Genomic DNA, 13,181 nt, shown 5'->3' on the forward strand with positions numbered 1-13,181 from the left:
TTGTAAATTTATAAAATGAAGGAAAAATATAGCCATGAATGTAAAAGTCACCCGTTTCTTACTAGTCTTAACATGTCCAATCCTGTATTACACTCTGCTCTTTTAACTTATATTTAACTTAAATGTCACAAAATACTTTTGAAAACATTTTTATTATATTTATATAATCTTTTTCTGTGTACCTATGGATTCCTGAGTTAGAGAGCATGAATATTTTAAGATTTCTTTGAAAATGTTGTCAAATTGTCTTCCTAAAATCTTATCAGGGGCCTCCCTGGTGGCGCAGTGGTTGAGAGTCCGCCTGCCGATGCAGGGGATACGGGTTCGTGCCCCGGTCTGGGGGGATCCCATATGCCGCGGAGCGGCTGGGCCCGTGAGCCATGGCCGCTGGGCCTGCGCATCCGGAGCCTGTGCTCCGCAACGGGAGAGGCCACAACAGTGAGAGGCCCGCATACCGCAAAAAAAAAAAAAAAAAAAAAAAAAAAAAAAAAATCTTATCAGATCTAGAATAATCCTTCATTTCATATTCAAGGTGTGGCAGTTTTATATGGGAAAGATTGGAAAGTTGGCATGATTTCCCCCAAATATAATTTCTCCTAGTAAGTTATTTGACATTAGAAACTTCGTGGGTAAATTAACCTTCTGAGATATAAGTAGTTCCAGTTTTCCATGATAAGAACATAAAAATGACTTCCATAATTAAGTAGTGTAGTTATAAATATATTATTTTATAATTTTTACTGTTATATTATAGATTATACTCCTATTATATTAGTATGTTCACTTGTGAAAATTTATCATGGTGTACACTTATAATTCCTGTACTTTGTTGTCTAAGTGGATATAAAACTTTGCTAAGGAAAGAAAAATCTCACAAAGATACTGTCGGATCTAGATACCTTCTCCAGAGAATTCTATCTAATGTTTACAAATAAACAATAGCATAGATAAACAATAAGGATTTACTGTATAGCACAGGGAACTATATTCAATATCTTGTAATAACCTGTAATGGAAAATAATCTGAAAACAAATATGTAGCTGAATCACTTTGCTGTACACCTGAAACTAACACAATCTTGTAAATCAACTATAATTCAGTTAAAAAAAATAAACAATGGCAATATTACGAAGGCTCTTCTATAGAATAAAAAGGTCAGGTTATGCCTCATCCTGTTTCATGATTTAAGATCACCTTGATACTGAAACTTAACAAGAGCATTATGAAAAAGGAAAGCTATAGTCCTATCTTACTCATTAACATAGGTAGGAAAAATCCTAAACAAAAATACTAGCAGAAAAAAAAATACACAGAGGAATAATGTGTCATAATCCATTTGGGATAATTCCACAATTAAGGCTGGTTTACTACTCAAAATCAGTGAATGTAATTTGCCACATTAGCAGAATAAAGGAGAAAATGATACAAATTATCTCAATATATGCACCAAAAGTGTTTGATAAAATCGAACATATATGCATTGATAAAACATTTTAGTAAATAGTGATAGTTTCTGGTTCTCTAGAATTCAGTTTTTCTCAAACTGCCAGACTATTTAAACATAGTAAACATGGTCTGTTTCTGATCATTTCAATATCTGGCTCCCTTTTAGTTGTGTTTTTGTTGTTTACTGTTAGTTCTCATTTATGATGTCTTGACTCCTTGTTTGCTAGAATTTTTAAAAAAGATTTGTAGAAACAGATTTGAGTTTGAGATGATACCAGAGTTCTGTGACACTCTAGGCTTGGATCATCTTAATCCAATTTCACAGATTGAGATTACTTAAATTATTTAAATAAAGGTCACCTGAAATAGCTGTAAGATCCTGATTACTACAGGTTTACTCTTATTTCTATTGTATGTCCCTTTATGTTTCAACCCAAAGCATGCAGGGAAAATAGACCCCCTTGAACATGACTACTTAGTTCCACAAGTCTATCAAAAGCACTACTCAGTCTCTTAGAAGCCCCCTCTAGAATCATCCAGTGCATTTAGGCCTAAATACCAGCTCACATGTCTGGATTTGCTTGTTCTCTTGGATTTTGACCTAGTAACTCATCACTATTTTGTTCAATATTCAGTAACTTCAAGCAGAATTAAAGAAAAATAAACTCCCTGGTTTTCCTACTTGTTTTCATTGGTACGATTGATCTGATTTACCTAGCCTGTCATTATTGAAAATAGAAAATAAAATTTCTTCTTATTATTTCTTACCATTTTAATAATTTCTAGGTAATATATTACCATGAGATATATAACATGGAGAATATTTAAAAAACCATGTAGTATGTGCTTCTTAAGAGAATACTACACTTTCTTTGATGAGTAATCATTAATATTTTTCTCTCTCTGATGACTGCTTCTCATGTGGCTTCATATAGGTAAACCACTTTGTTATATAGAAGGATTAATTATTAAATTTTTAATTCTTTTTTATGTCTCACATTACAGTTGTAAGTATAAATTATATTAATTGTATATGTGCTTGGATCTCCTTCAAGGAAATAATCTTTTTTGCCCACCCCAGATTTTCAAATAGCACTTAAAATTCATCTTTCCAAATAATTTGGCTTTCCTTATAAAGAATATAATAATGAAAAATTCTCTGAGGTCATGTTGAAGGAAGAAGTTTAATATTGAAATTGTTCAAATTGGATTATTTTGAAACATTTATTAAAACACTCCCAAACTCATTCTACTAAGCCACCATCACCCTGATACCAAAACCAGAAAAAGATACTACAAAAAAAATTACAGACCAATATCACTGATGAATATAGATGCAAAAATCCTCAACAAAATACTAGCAAACAGAATCCAACAACACATTAAAAGGATCATACACCATGGTCAAGTGAGATTTATCCCAGGGATGCAAGGATTCTTCAATATATGCAAATCAATCAGTGTGATACACCATATTAACAAATTGAAGAATAAGAACCATATGATCATCTCAATAGATGCAGAAAAAGCTTTTGACAAAGTTCAACACCTATTTATGATAAAAACTCTCCAGAAAGTGGGCACAGAGGGAACCTACCTCAACATAATAAAGGCCATATATGACAAACCCACAGCAAACATCATTCTCAATGGTGAAAAACTGAAAGCATTTCCTCTAAGATCAGGAACAAGACAAAGATGTCCACTCTTGCCACTGTTATTCAACATAGTTTTGGAAGTCCTAGCCATGGCAATTAGAGAAGAAAAAGAAATAAAAGGACTACAAATTGGAAAAGAAGAAGTAAAACTGTCACTGTTTGCAGATGACATGATACTATACATAGAGAATCCTAAAGATGCCACCAGAAAACTGCTAGAGCTAATCAATGAATTTGGTAAAGTTGCAGGATACAGAATTAATGCACAGAGATCTCTTGCATTCCTATACACTGACAACGAAAGATCAGAAAGAGAAATTAAGGAGACAATCCCATTCACCATTGCAACAAAAAGAATAAAATACCTAGGAATAAACCTACCTAATGAGGTAAAAGACCTGTACTCAGAAAACTATAAGACACTGGTGAAAGAAATCAAAGATGATACAAACAGATGGAGAGATATACCATGTTCTTGGATTGGAAGAATCAATATTGTGAAAATGACTGTTCTACCCCAAGCAATCTACGGAGTCAGTGCAATCCCTATCAAATTACCAATGGCATTTTTTGCAGAACTAGAACAAAAATTCTTAAAAATTTGTATGGAGACACAAAAGACCCCGAATAGCCAAAGCAATTTTGAGGGGAAAAAATGGAGCTGGAGGAATCAGACTCCCTGACTTCAGACTATACTACAAAGCCACAGTAAGCAAGACAATATGGTACTGGCATAAAAACATAAATACAGATCGATGGAATAGGATAGAAAGCCCAGAGATAAACCCACGCACGTATGGTCACCTTATCTTCAGTAAAGGAGGCAAGGATATACAATAGAGAAAAGACAGCCTCTTCAATAAGTGGTGCTGGGAAATCTGGACAGCTACATGTAAAAGAATGAAATTAGAACACTTCCTAACACCATACACAAAAATAAACTCCAAATGGATTAAAGACCTAAATGTAAGACTGGACACTGTAAAACTCTTAGAGGAAAACATAGGAAGAACACTCTCTGACGTAAATCACAGCAAGATCCTTTTTGACCCACCTCCTAGAGTAATGGAAATAAAAACAAAAATAAACAATGGAAATGGACAAACGGACCTGATGAAACTTAAAAGTTTTTGCACAGCAAAGGAAACTATAAACAATATGAAAAAACAACCCTCAGAATGTGAGAAAATATTTGCAAATGAATCAGTGGACAAAGGATTAATCTCTAAAATATGTAAACAGCTCATGCAGCTCAATATTAAAAAAACAAACAACCCAAACCAAAAATGGGCAGAAGACTTAAATAGACATTTCTCCAAAGAAGACATACAGATGGCCAAGAAGCACATGAAAAGCTGCTCAACATCACTAATTATTAGAGAAATGCAAATCAAAACTACAATGAGGTATCACCTCACACCCGTTAGAATGGGCTTCATCAGAAAATCTACAAACAACAAATGCTGGAGAGGGTGTGGAGAAGAGGGAACCCTCTTGCACTGTTGGTGGGAATGTAAATTGGTACAGCCGCTATGGAGAACAGTATGGAGGTTCCTTAAAAAACTAAAAATAGAATTACCATATGACCCAGCAAATCCCACTACTGGGCATATACCCAGAGAAAACCATAATTCAAAAAGACACATGCACCCAATGTACATTGCAGCACTATTTACAATAGCCAGGTCATGGAAGCAACCTAAGTGTCCATCGACAGATGAATAGATAAAGAAGATGTGGTACATAGATACAATGGAATATTACTCAGCCATAAAAAGAAACAAAATTGGGTCATTTGTAGAGACGTGGATGGATCTAGAGATGTCATACAGAGTGAAGTAAGTCAGAAAGAGAAAAACAAATATCATATATTAATGCATATATGTGGAATCTAGAAAAATGGTACAGATGAACTGGTTTGCAAGGCAGAAATAGAGACACAGATGTAGAGAAAAAACGGATGGACACCAAGCGGGGATACTGGGGTGGGGAGGTGGTGGTGTGCATTGGGAGATTGGGATTGACATGTATACACTAATATGTATAAAATAGATAACTAATAAGAACCAGCTGTATAAAAAAAATAAAGTTAAAAAATAATGAAAGAAACACTTTTATTGAAACAGAAAAAAAGACTGGATGGGGCCACCTACCCTTCACCTGGGCCTGTGCATGGGTCTGCTCCATGACCTTTTGAACGTGCAGAGACCTGTAGCTTCGTTATGCCTGTACATTTTTTCCCAATCATTTTTCCCCACGCTTCCCACACCCCCCACACCTCAGACCTCCCTGCTTCTTTATTCTATATCACATAAATACCCTGAGCCCCTTGCCTTCAGGGAGGTGCATTTGAGATTTGTTCTCCTGTCTTCTTGCTTGGCTATATTGTGAAGAAAACTTCTCTTTGCTACAAACCTCGATGTCTCAGCTTTTTGGCTTGCTGTGTGTTGGGCAAGATGAACCTGGTTTGGTAACGTATGTGTGTGTGTATAATTGTTTATGATTGTCAGTTTATTAGTCTCTCCCACTAGATGGTGAATTCCTTGAGATTGGGGACTATATTTTGTCCATTTCTGTAAACCCAATATGTAACAGTCAGTAAATGAATTCAATAATGGAATAAATGAAATAATGAATTTGGAAGAAAAAAGAATGCTACACTTCCTTTGACAGAGTAATCATTAATATTGCTCTCTCTCTGATGACAGCTTCTCATGTGGCTTCTTATTGGTTAACCACTTTGTTATATAGAAGGATTAATTATTAAAATTTTAATTCTCTTTTATGTCTTACATTACAATTGTAAGTATAAATTATATTAATTGTATATGTGTTTGGATCTCCTTAGAGGAAATAACCTTTTTTTTTCCTGGATTTTCAAATAGCACTTAAAATTCATCTTTCCAAATAATTTGGCTCTCCTTATAAAGAATATAACAGTGAAAAATTCTCTGAGGTCTTCCTTCTCTGAAGGAAGAAGTTTAATATTGAAAATTTTCAAATTGGATTATTTTGAAATATTTATTAAATCTTGGTCCATATATTCTAGTTACCTTATAACTGTTCTATTTGATTTTTCCTTTTAATGTGTTTTAACCCCAGCGTTGTAAATTGATTTAATAAAAATGCCTCTGTTTTCTCCTGTTATCTGATAACTTCTTAATGACAACTAACAGCTTTTGTGAAAGCAGCACCATTAGTCCTAATGGATAGGGAGGGCAACTGATATGGCCTGAGAAAGGTTAAAGATGACTAGTGACCCTTTGGCAAATCTGTCTGCAACAGAACAGAATAAGAACCATGCTCATTTGAATTTTTGGTCACAGTAGATTATCTGACACATTCGTTATAGTCTTATGTTCAGCACTTTACAGTACAGATTAGTTATGTGAATATTCTTGTCATATTCTTCAGATTGTGAGGACACTAGCGCTCGCTGATATGACTAACATGGAAACAAATTTCTCCTAGAGGCAAAGGTCTTTACTAATGTAGAAAGCTTCCAGCACCCCTCTCTCACACCCTGCATTAGACCTTATTTTGAAAGTTAATGAGCTATGATAGATAGTACTGTCACGTTACTTACTATACAAAGTAAAGATTTGATGACTGTTAAATTTTGGGTTTAATTTTTTGTCCACTGATAAGAAGACCCAACCAATAGTCCTAAGTTTTTTTGTTTTTTGTTTTTTTTTTGGTGAGAAGCATCATTAACTCTTTCTGTAATATTAGCCTTTAACTCTGAAATATACTACTCTTTTTCCCCTCTTTCTGGAGTTTTTTTCCTAGTTCTCTTCTATTAACTTTTCCCTTTATCTTGGGTTTGCTATGGTACATTACTTCCACTTTCTGTGTGCTCCAGTTATTTTAGTTTTATTCCTTTTCATTGGTATAAGAGCATGAAATAATAAGCTCAGGGGCAAATGGGGAGGATAAACAATTAAAGACTTTAAACCTGAAAGGCATTCCTTTGGTAAAGGGATAGCTCCGTTTAAGTGGGAGCATCTCCATTAGCATTAATGGAGTAAGTACATCAGCTGAAGCATCTCAGAGGTTAATCAGGCTTCCTGGCCCGCTTTTGACATCAATATACTGTGGCGCCTGGTTTTGTTGGTCCTTCAGAGGCTTTCTTGACAACACTCTAACAGACTTTGTGTAAGTCATTTCTTGTGAATTATTGAAACAAATGTTTGGCTGCTAATTGAGGAGCACTAATGTGTTTTATAATCACTGCAGTTTGAGTTTTTAGCACTAAACAAAACAGTTACAATTGATTTGTGGCTTTTTCTTGGTTTCAGTCAGCTGTAAGTTATATCATTTTGCTTGAATTCAGCAAATGGCTTTGCTGGTTATTTTATTTAAGTATTTATTAGGATACACTATTACGGTTTTCATTTCTCCTTCCCAGTATGCATTTGTGTTCTGAATTCATGAAGTGTGTGAGATCACAGGTGGTAACAGGAATAGATTACAAGGCAATACTGGATAGTGGTTTGGAGATAGTCCTAGTTTTGAGTTCTGGCTTTGTCGTTGGCTGGCTGTTTGAGCTGCCATTTTCTTTAACTTCTGTAGCCTCAGTTTTCTCTTCTTTAAAGAGTAGAGGTGGGCTTCCCTGGTGGCGCAGTGGTTGAGAGTCCGCCTGCCGCTGTAGGGGACATGGGTTCATGCCCCGGTCCGGGAAGATCCCACATGCCGTGGAGCGGCTGGGCCCGTGCGCCATGGCCACAGAGTCTGCGCGTCCGGAGCCTGTGCTCCGCAACGGGAGAGGCCACGACAGTGAGAGGCCCGCGTACCGCAAAAAAAAAAAAAAAAGAGTAGAGGTGTCTGAGGAGATCTATCCAGATCATTTTTGTTAAAGAACCTTAACCATTTCTGAGTTCATAATCAAGTTTCCATGGAACATAGCTACAGTAAAATAATACATATATTATGTATGTTTCCTTTTTTTTAGTTCCATCTGGCTGTTGTTTAAGTTACATTTACGCCTTTATAAACAACCTTTTTTGCCTAGCATTTATAAATTAATATTTGAAATGCTGTATATATAATATACATTTTAAAATTTAACTATAGCATATGCCAGAATATAGGTCCATAATTATTTTAAAAAGAGCAAGTCACGGTATTGAAGATTAATTTGAAGTATTTTAGTAAAAACTTTTCCTCACAGTATGAGGATATGTGTCTATTGTATCATACATAATTTCTGATACGTCCATGTAATCTAGACAACTTATTTTGGCTCTAATGATTAGATATGTTAATGTGTTTATGAATCACATAATTTTCTCTTTGTTTTCACTTTCTTCCCTTTCAGACAAAAAGAAAAAACCCCGTTACTTAACGTGATTGTTTGTTAATGGTTATGAGAATAATCAGATGAGATTCACATAAAAGAAAACATGCATATGAGTTAGTTTCATCTCTTTGTTTTCAATGAAATGGAACTAAAATGTAATTCTGAAATGTCTTAAGTTGTCTTTAACTGAAATAATATATTAGGAGCATTACATTTAATTGTTTTCTGTTAGCAGAGAGAAAAGAACCTTCTTGGTTAATTTTATATGATGTTTCATTCATCTAGTAAAAGTATCTTAGATGGAGACTGTATTTTCTACATGCCAAATCTTGATGTACAATATTATATAACATCATATTATAGATTTAATTTGGAATCAAAGTGTTTTCACATATGCATTCTACCAGTATCTCAGTCTTTTCCCTGCTAAAAAGTTGACTCAATATTAGATTTATATTGTTTAAAAAATAGAACATCACATAGTTGCTACTTCTTAATATTTCACATATTTTAAGTTATGTGCATTGAAGAGAGGGGAAAATAAATATTGTTAATAAATGTATAATTGTATCCTCATGTGAAACAAACTCTTTAATTATTTACCTATAGCTTTATTCTCACCATGCTGGCTTTGGGGAATCTACTGATACCATTCACTCAATCTAATAACAATTTTCTAACTAAAATTTAAGATCGTATAAAAATCAGACTGAATTTTTGTGACAGTGCACTGCTACATATAAGCTTGTTAGAGAATAAAGAATTTAATGTGAATTAACAAAACATGTATTACTACTTAGAATCCAAATACTGATGTGATGTCATACATTTTACCTTTCATTGTATAGACATTGAAAACTGGCCTGACAATGGTTGGGAAGGTGGTGACTCAGCTGACAGGCACGCTGCCTTCAGGTGTGACAGAAGATGATGTTGCCATCCATAGTAATTCAAGGCGGAGTCCTCTGGTCCCAGGCATCATCACAGTAATCGACACTGAGACAGTTGGAGAGGGCCAGGTAAGAACATGTGATGCATGTGATGTTCATTTTGTGCAGAGGATGGAGTGACTGACAATATCATTTGGGATCAAGATCATACAAAATGTATTTGGAGATGTGTTAATTTGGAATTGTAGAAAATTAAGGTTATCTCAGGTTAGAATTTTGTTTTTTTCAAAAAATGATGAGTAATTATTGTACAACACAGGGAATATAGCCAGTATTTTATGAAAACTATAAATGGTGTAGACCCTTTTAAAAAATGATGAGTAAGTAACATGTTAAAACCTATTATTTCAGACATTGTTAATGTATCAAACCTGAAGGTAAAATTGAGGTTCTGTAGAATTCTCTTGCTATCTCTCATCAGGACATTTGTTCCATAAATAAATAATTATGTATCTCTTTTATACTGTTTAATACTGTTTCTTTTTTTTAATGACACTTGTTATAACTTAGACTAATTATGACTAATTATGATGGTAATAAATGACAATATTAATAAATTTTATTACAAATTTTATTACAGATACTTCCTTATAAATATGAAAAAATACAAAAAATCTCAAAGAATATATTAGAATATATAAATGGTAATAACTTATTATAAGATCTTATATCTTCACATAAAACAGACTTTTACAGCCTATGTTCAGAAACATTTAGGAGTAATTATAAACATGGAGAAATATGTTATGCTTATGTAAGTCTTGCTAGAGAGAAACCAGTTGGGTTTTGTTTTTCTCTCTCATACATTCATAGGCAGTATTTTCTTTTAAATCATAGTCATGAATTTTAAAATACATTTCTGAAAGGAAGGTAATTTTCATGGTTTGTGATCCTTGCTATACATACACAATGTAAACCTGATTACTAGAATGAGATAGGAGGAGAGCAAGATTTGGAAATGGAAATTATTTTAATTTTATATAGAATTTATATTTAATTCCATTTTCAGAACATGATTATGTGAGCCATTAAAATATTAACCCTAAATATTGCATGTTCTTTTGAGAAAATCTGCTTCCAGTATATGTGGCTCTACATCTTGATGAAAGATTACATTTGGCTGGTACTCATATACTAATTCCTATAGTAAGATCAAGTGGCATTTCAAAAAACTATGGACTGTGCTGCAATTAAAACACCCAAAAAATACTTGAATTTCTGGGTTATTGAATCTGGCTATTATACTTTATTTAAAATCTGAATAATATAATTCTCTGCCTTTCCCATCTTAACTTTGTGGTTAATCAGATATGTTACAGACTTGTATTCCTGTTTAAAACTCGTTTTAATGAAGTGCTAGCAAACTTTTCAGTTGACTGTAATGACTTTTTTTTTTTAAGTTGTGTTAATTAGCTCAAGTTGATAGACACATACAGATGTTCTCTTTTTAAATTGGAATTAAATATATAAATCCTTAGTGTTTTATGAGTGTTAAAGTAAAAAATATTTTCTTTTGTCCTTCGATTCTTAATTAATTCACCTCTAAGGCCACCCACATTTACTAAGTAGTAACAACCCTCCTCAACACTGTCTAGTTTGGTGAGTGGATTTAAATCTGTTAAGCATCTAGCATTTGTTGACAGACTGATTTGTGGTAATTTAAAAGTTGAAAATGTTATCTCTTATTATTTTTGATGAAATAGAGCTATAACTCATTAATTTATGTAATGAGTAAAAAGAAAAATTTAATTTATACGAAAAGCATAGCATTAGGTCTTGTGTTTTCACATGTGGTTTCTTTGGGGTTTTTTTTCCCCTAGTTCTTTGTTAACTTTTTATAACTTTAAATTGGAATTCTCACATTTGGAATATGGAAGTGAACAGTAGATTGTACAAAAGTTCATTTTTCTGTGATAAGTGCATTGTTAACCCTGGAAACAAGTAAAGTTGTTCATTAGGAAATAAGAATCATAGAAATGTTAACTTTTAAAAGTTAAAAAAGTGAAAGTGTTGCTCAACCTGAAAAGTTTTATCTTTTCTGTTATTTGTTGGGAGCATAATCTCTTTTCATTCCTACTTATAACATATTCTGCAATTTTGATTGATTTAAAAATTCTATTAAAAGACAGGAAATAAATAATAAGTTACTATGTGCATTTTTAAGGAATTATAATTTTTTTTAAGCAATAAGATTTCCTCAATATAATACTGTCTTCTTTTCTTTTATTAATGTGAATCTGTTTTTTGTCAGGAAGACATTTTTGTCTCTGATAAATAGTTCAGTTGAAGTACAAAGCTGTTTTTAGGTTATGCTGGATTGTATTAGAAAGACTGCAGTGGTTAATGTCACGGATTTATCACTTTTAGCCCTTTCCCACTGATGTTTGACCTTAGCTGTAGTGTTTCTTCTTGTCCCTATACATATCAGGAACTAAAGCTGACATTATGTGCACTTTTGCTGTTTAAAGCCATTGAACCTTTAATAAAGATATTTTCATGTTTACAGGGATAGTGTATAAAATTTGATTCACCATCTTTCTGATGCTGAATTGATTAGTTTGATTTGATGGTGACAGGATCACCGTATGGTACCTGCATTAAAGGGGAATGTATTTGCTTGACTTTGTCCATTTTTGTCTGTGTTACTTTCATGTTTTATTTAAAAGCATTTCATGGCTAGGATAAGTTAAGCGGTATAATTTGCCTTTATAAATTTATATAATTTCAGTTAACAAGGTGGCAAAGTCTCTAATCAAAGAAAAACGCTCCAGAATGATAACATAAACTAGAGCTATTTCTTGCCCTGAGTGCAAATACAAGTGTTATTCATAGTAATTTGATGGTTCCTGTGGTGTTTGTCTATCTTTTTGTTCATATGATAAAGCCTTATCCACCTTGTATCCACCTTGCTTTGCTTTGTTTTAATAAACTCAAGTTGTTGATACATATACTTGGGGGTTTAGCCTGTTAAGTAGTGAGTAAAAATTAAATGTCTCAGGACAACTGTATTGGGATATCGCTGTTATTGATTTGATATTGATATTTTAGGCAAGATGATGATGCAGTGGAGAGAATCTGTACAAAAGTATCTGGTTGTTATATTTGTGAACTTCATAAAGGGAAGATTCAAAGAATCCTATATAGTGGCATGAGGTTTTGGTATTCACCAAGATTAATGAGCCTTTTTGCTGGATGGCTTCTGTATTAGTACCATCAAGTAGAGTACTCAATGCTAATTGTATTGGAAAGAGAGGTATAGGGTTATAATATATGAAAGGAAAGGGAATCATAAGATTGAGTTAAAATAGAAAAGTGGGCAAAGGACAAAATATTTCAGTGAAAAAATAAAATACTTACAAATGGTGTACAATCTTTAGACTTGACTTGTTATAAGAGAAAGACAAAACTACCGTAAGATACCACTTGTCACCTATCAGCATGAAAGAAATCAAAAAGCTTGCAGTATACTCTACATTTTTTTAATACTCTTTTAAAAGAATATATTTATTTATTATTTACTTGGCTTGCCTGGCATGTGGGATCTTTTTAGTTGTGGCATTGCAGGATCTTTTTAATTGTGGCATCTGGGATCTTTTATTAGTTGCGGCATGCGGGATCTTGTTTTAGTTGTGGCACACGGGATCTTTAGTTGCGGCATGTGGGATCTAGTTCCCTGACCAGGGATCAAACTCAGGCCCCCTGCATTGGGAGCATGGGGTCTTAGCCACTGGACCCCCGGGGAAGTCCCTGCTCTACATTTTTAACTTTTAATTTTGAAATAATTGTAGACTCACAGTAAGTTGCAGATAGTTTCCCCAAACTGTGAC

General features: G+C 33.6%; 1 protein-coding gene across 8 annotated transcripts in view; it reads left to right on the forward strand.

Moving 5' to 3' along the window:
• BCAS3 (BCAS3 microtubule associated cell migration factor) overlaps positions 1-13,181 on the forward strand; it is a 576,338-nt gene that overhangs the window by 154,321 nt on the left and 408,836 nt on the right. For all 8 annotated transcript variants that reach the window (XM_082603192.1, XM_082603193.1, XM_082603194.1 and 5 more), the window contains exon 12: positions 9,253-9,423. In XM_082603192.1, coding sequence (XP_082459318.1) covers positions 9,253-9,423 — 171 coding nt within the window. The remainder of the gene's footprint in view (positions 1-9,252; positions 9,424-13,181) is intronic.

Source organism: Mesoplodon mirus (genome assembly GCF_964341445.2).
Source record: "Mesoplodon mirus genome assembly, chromosome: 18".
Lineage (NCBI taxonomy): Eukaryota > Metazoa > Chordata > Mammalia > Artiodactyla > Ziphiidae > Mesoplodon > Mesoplodon mirus.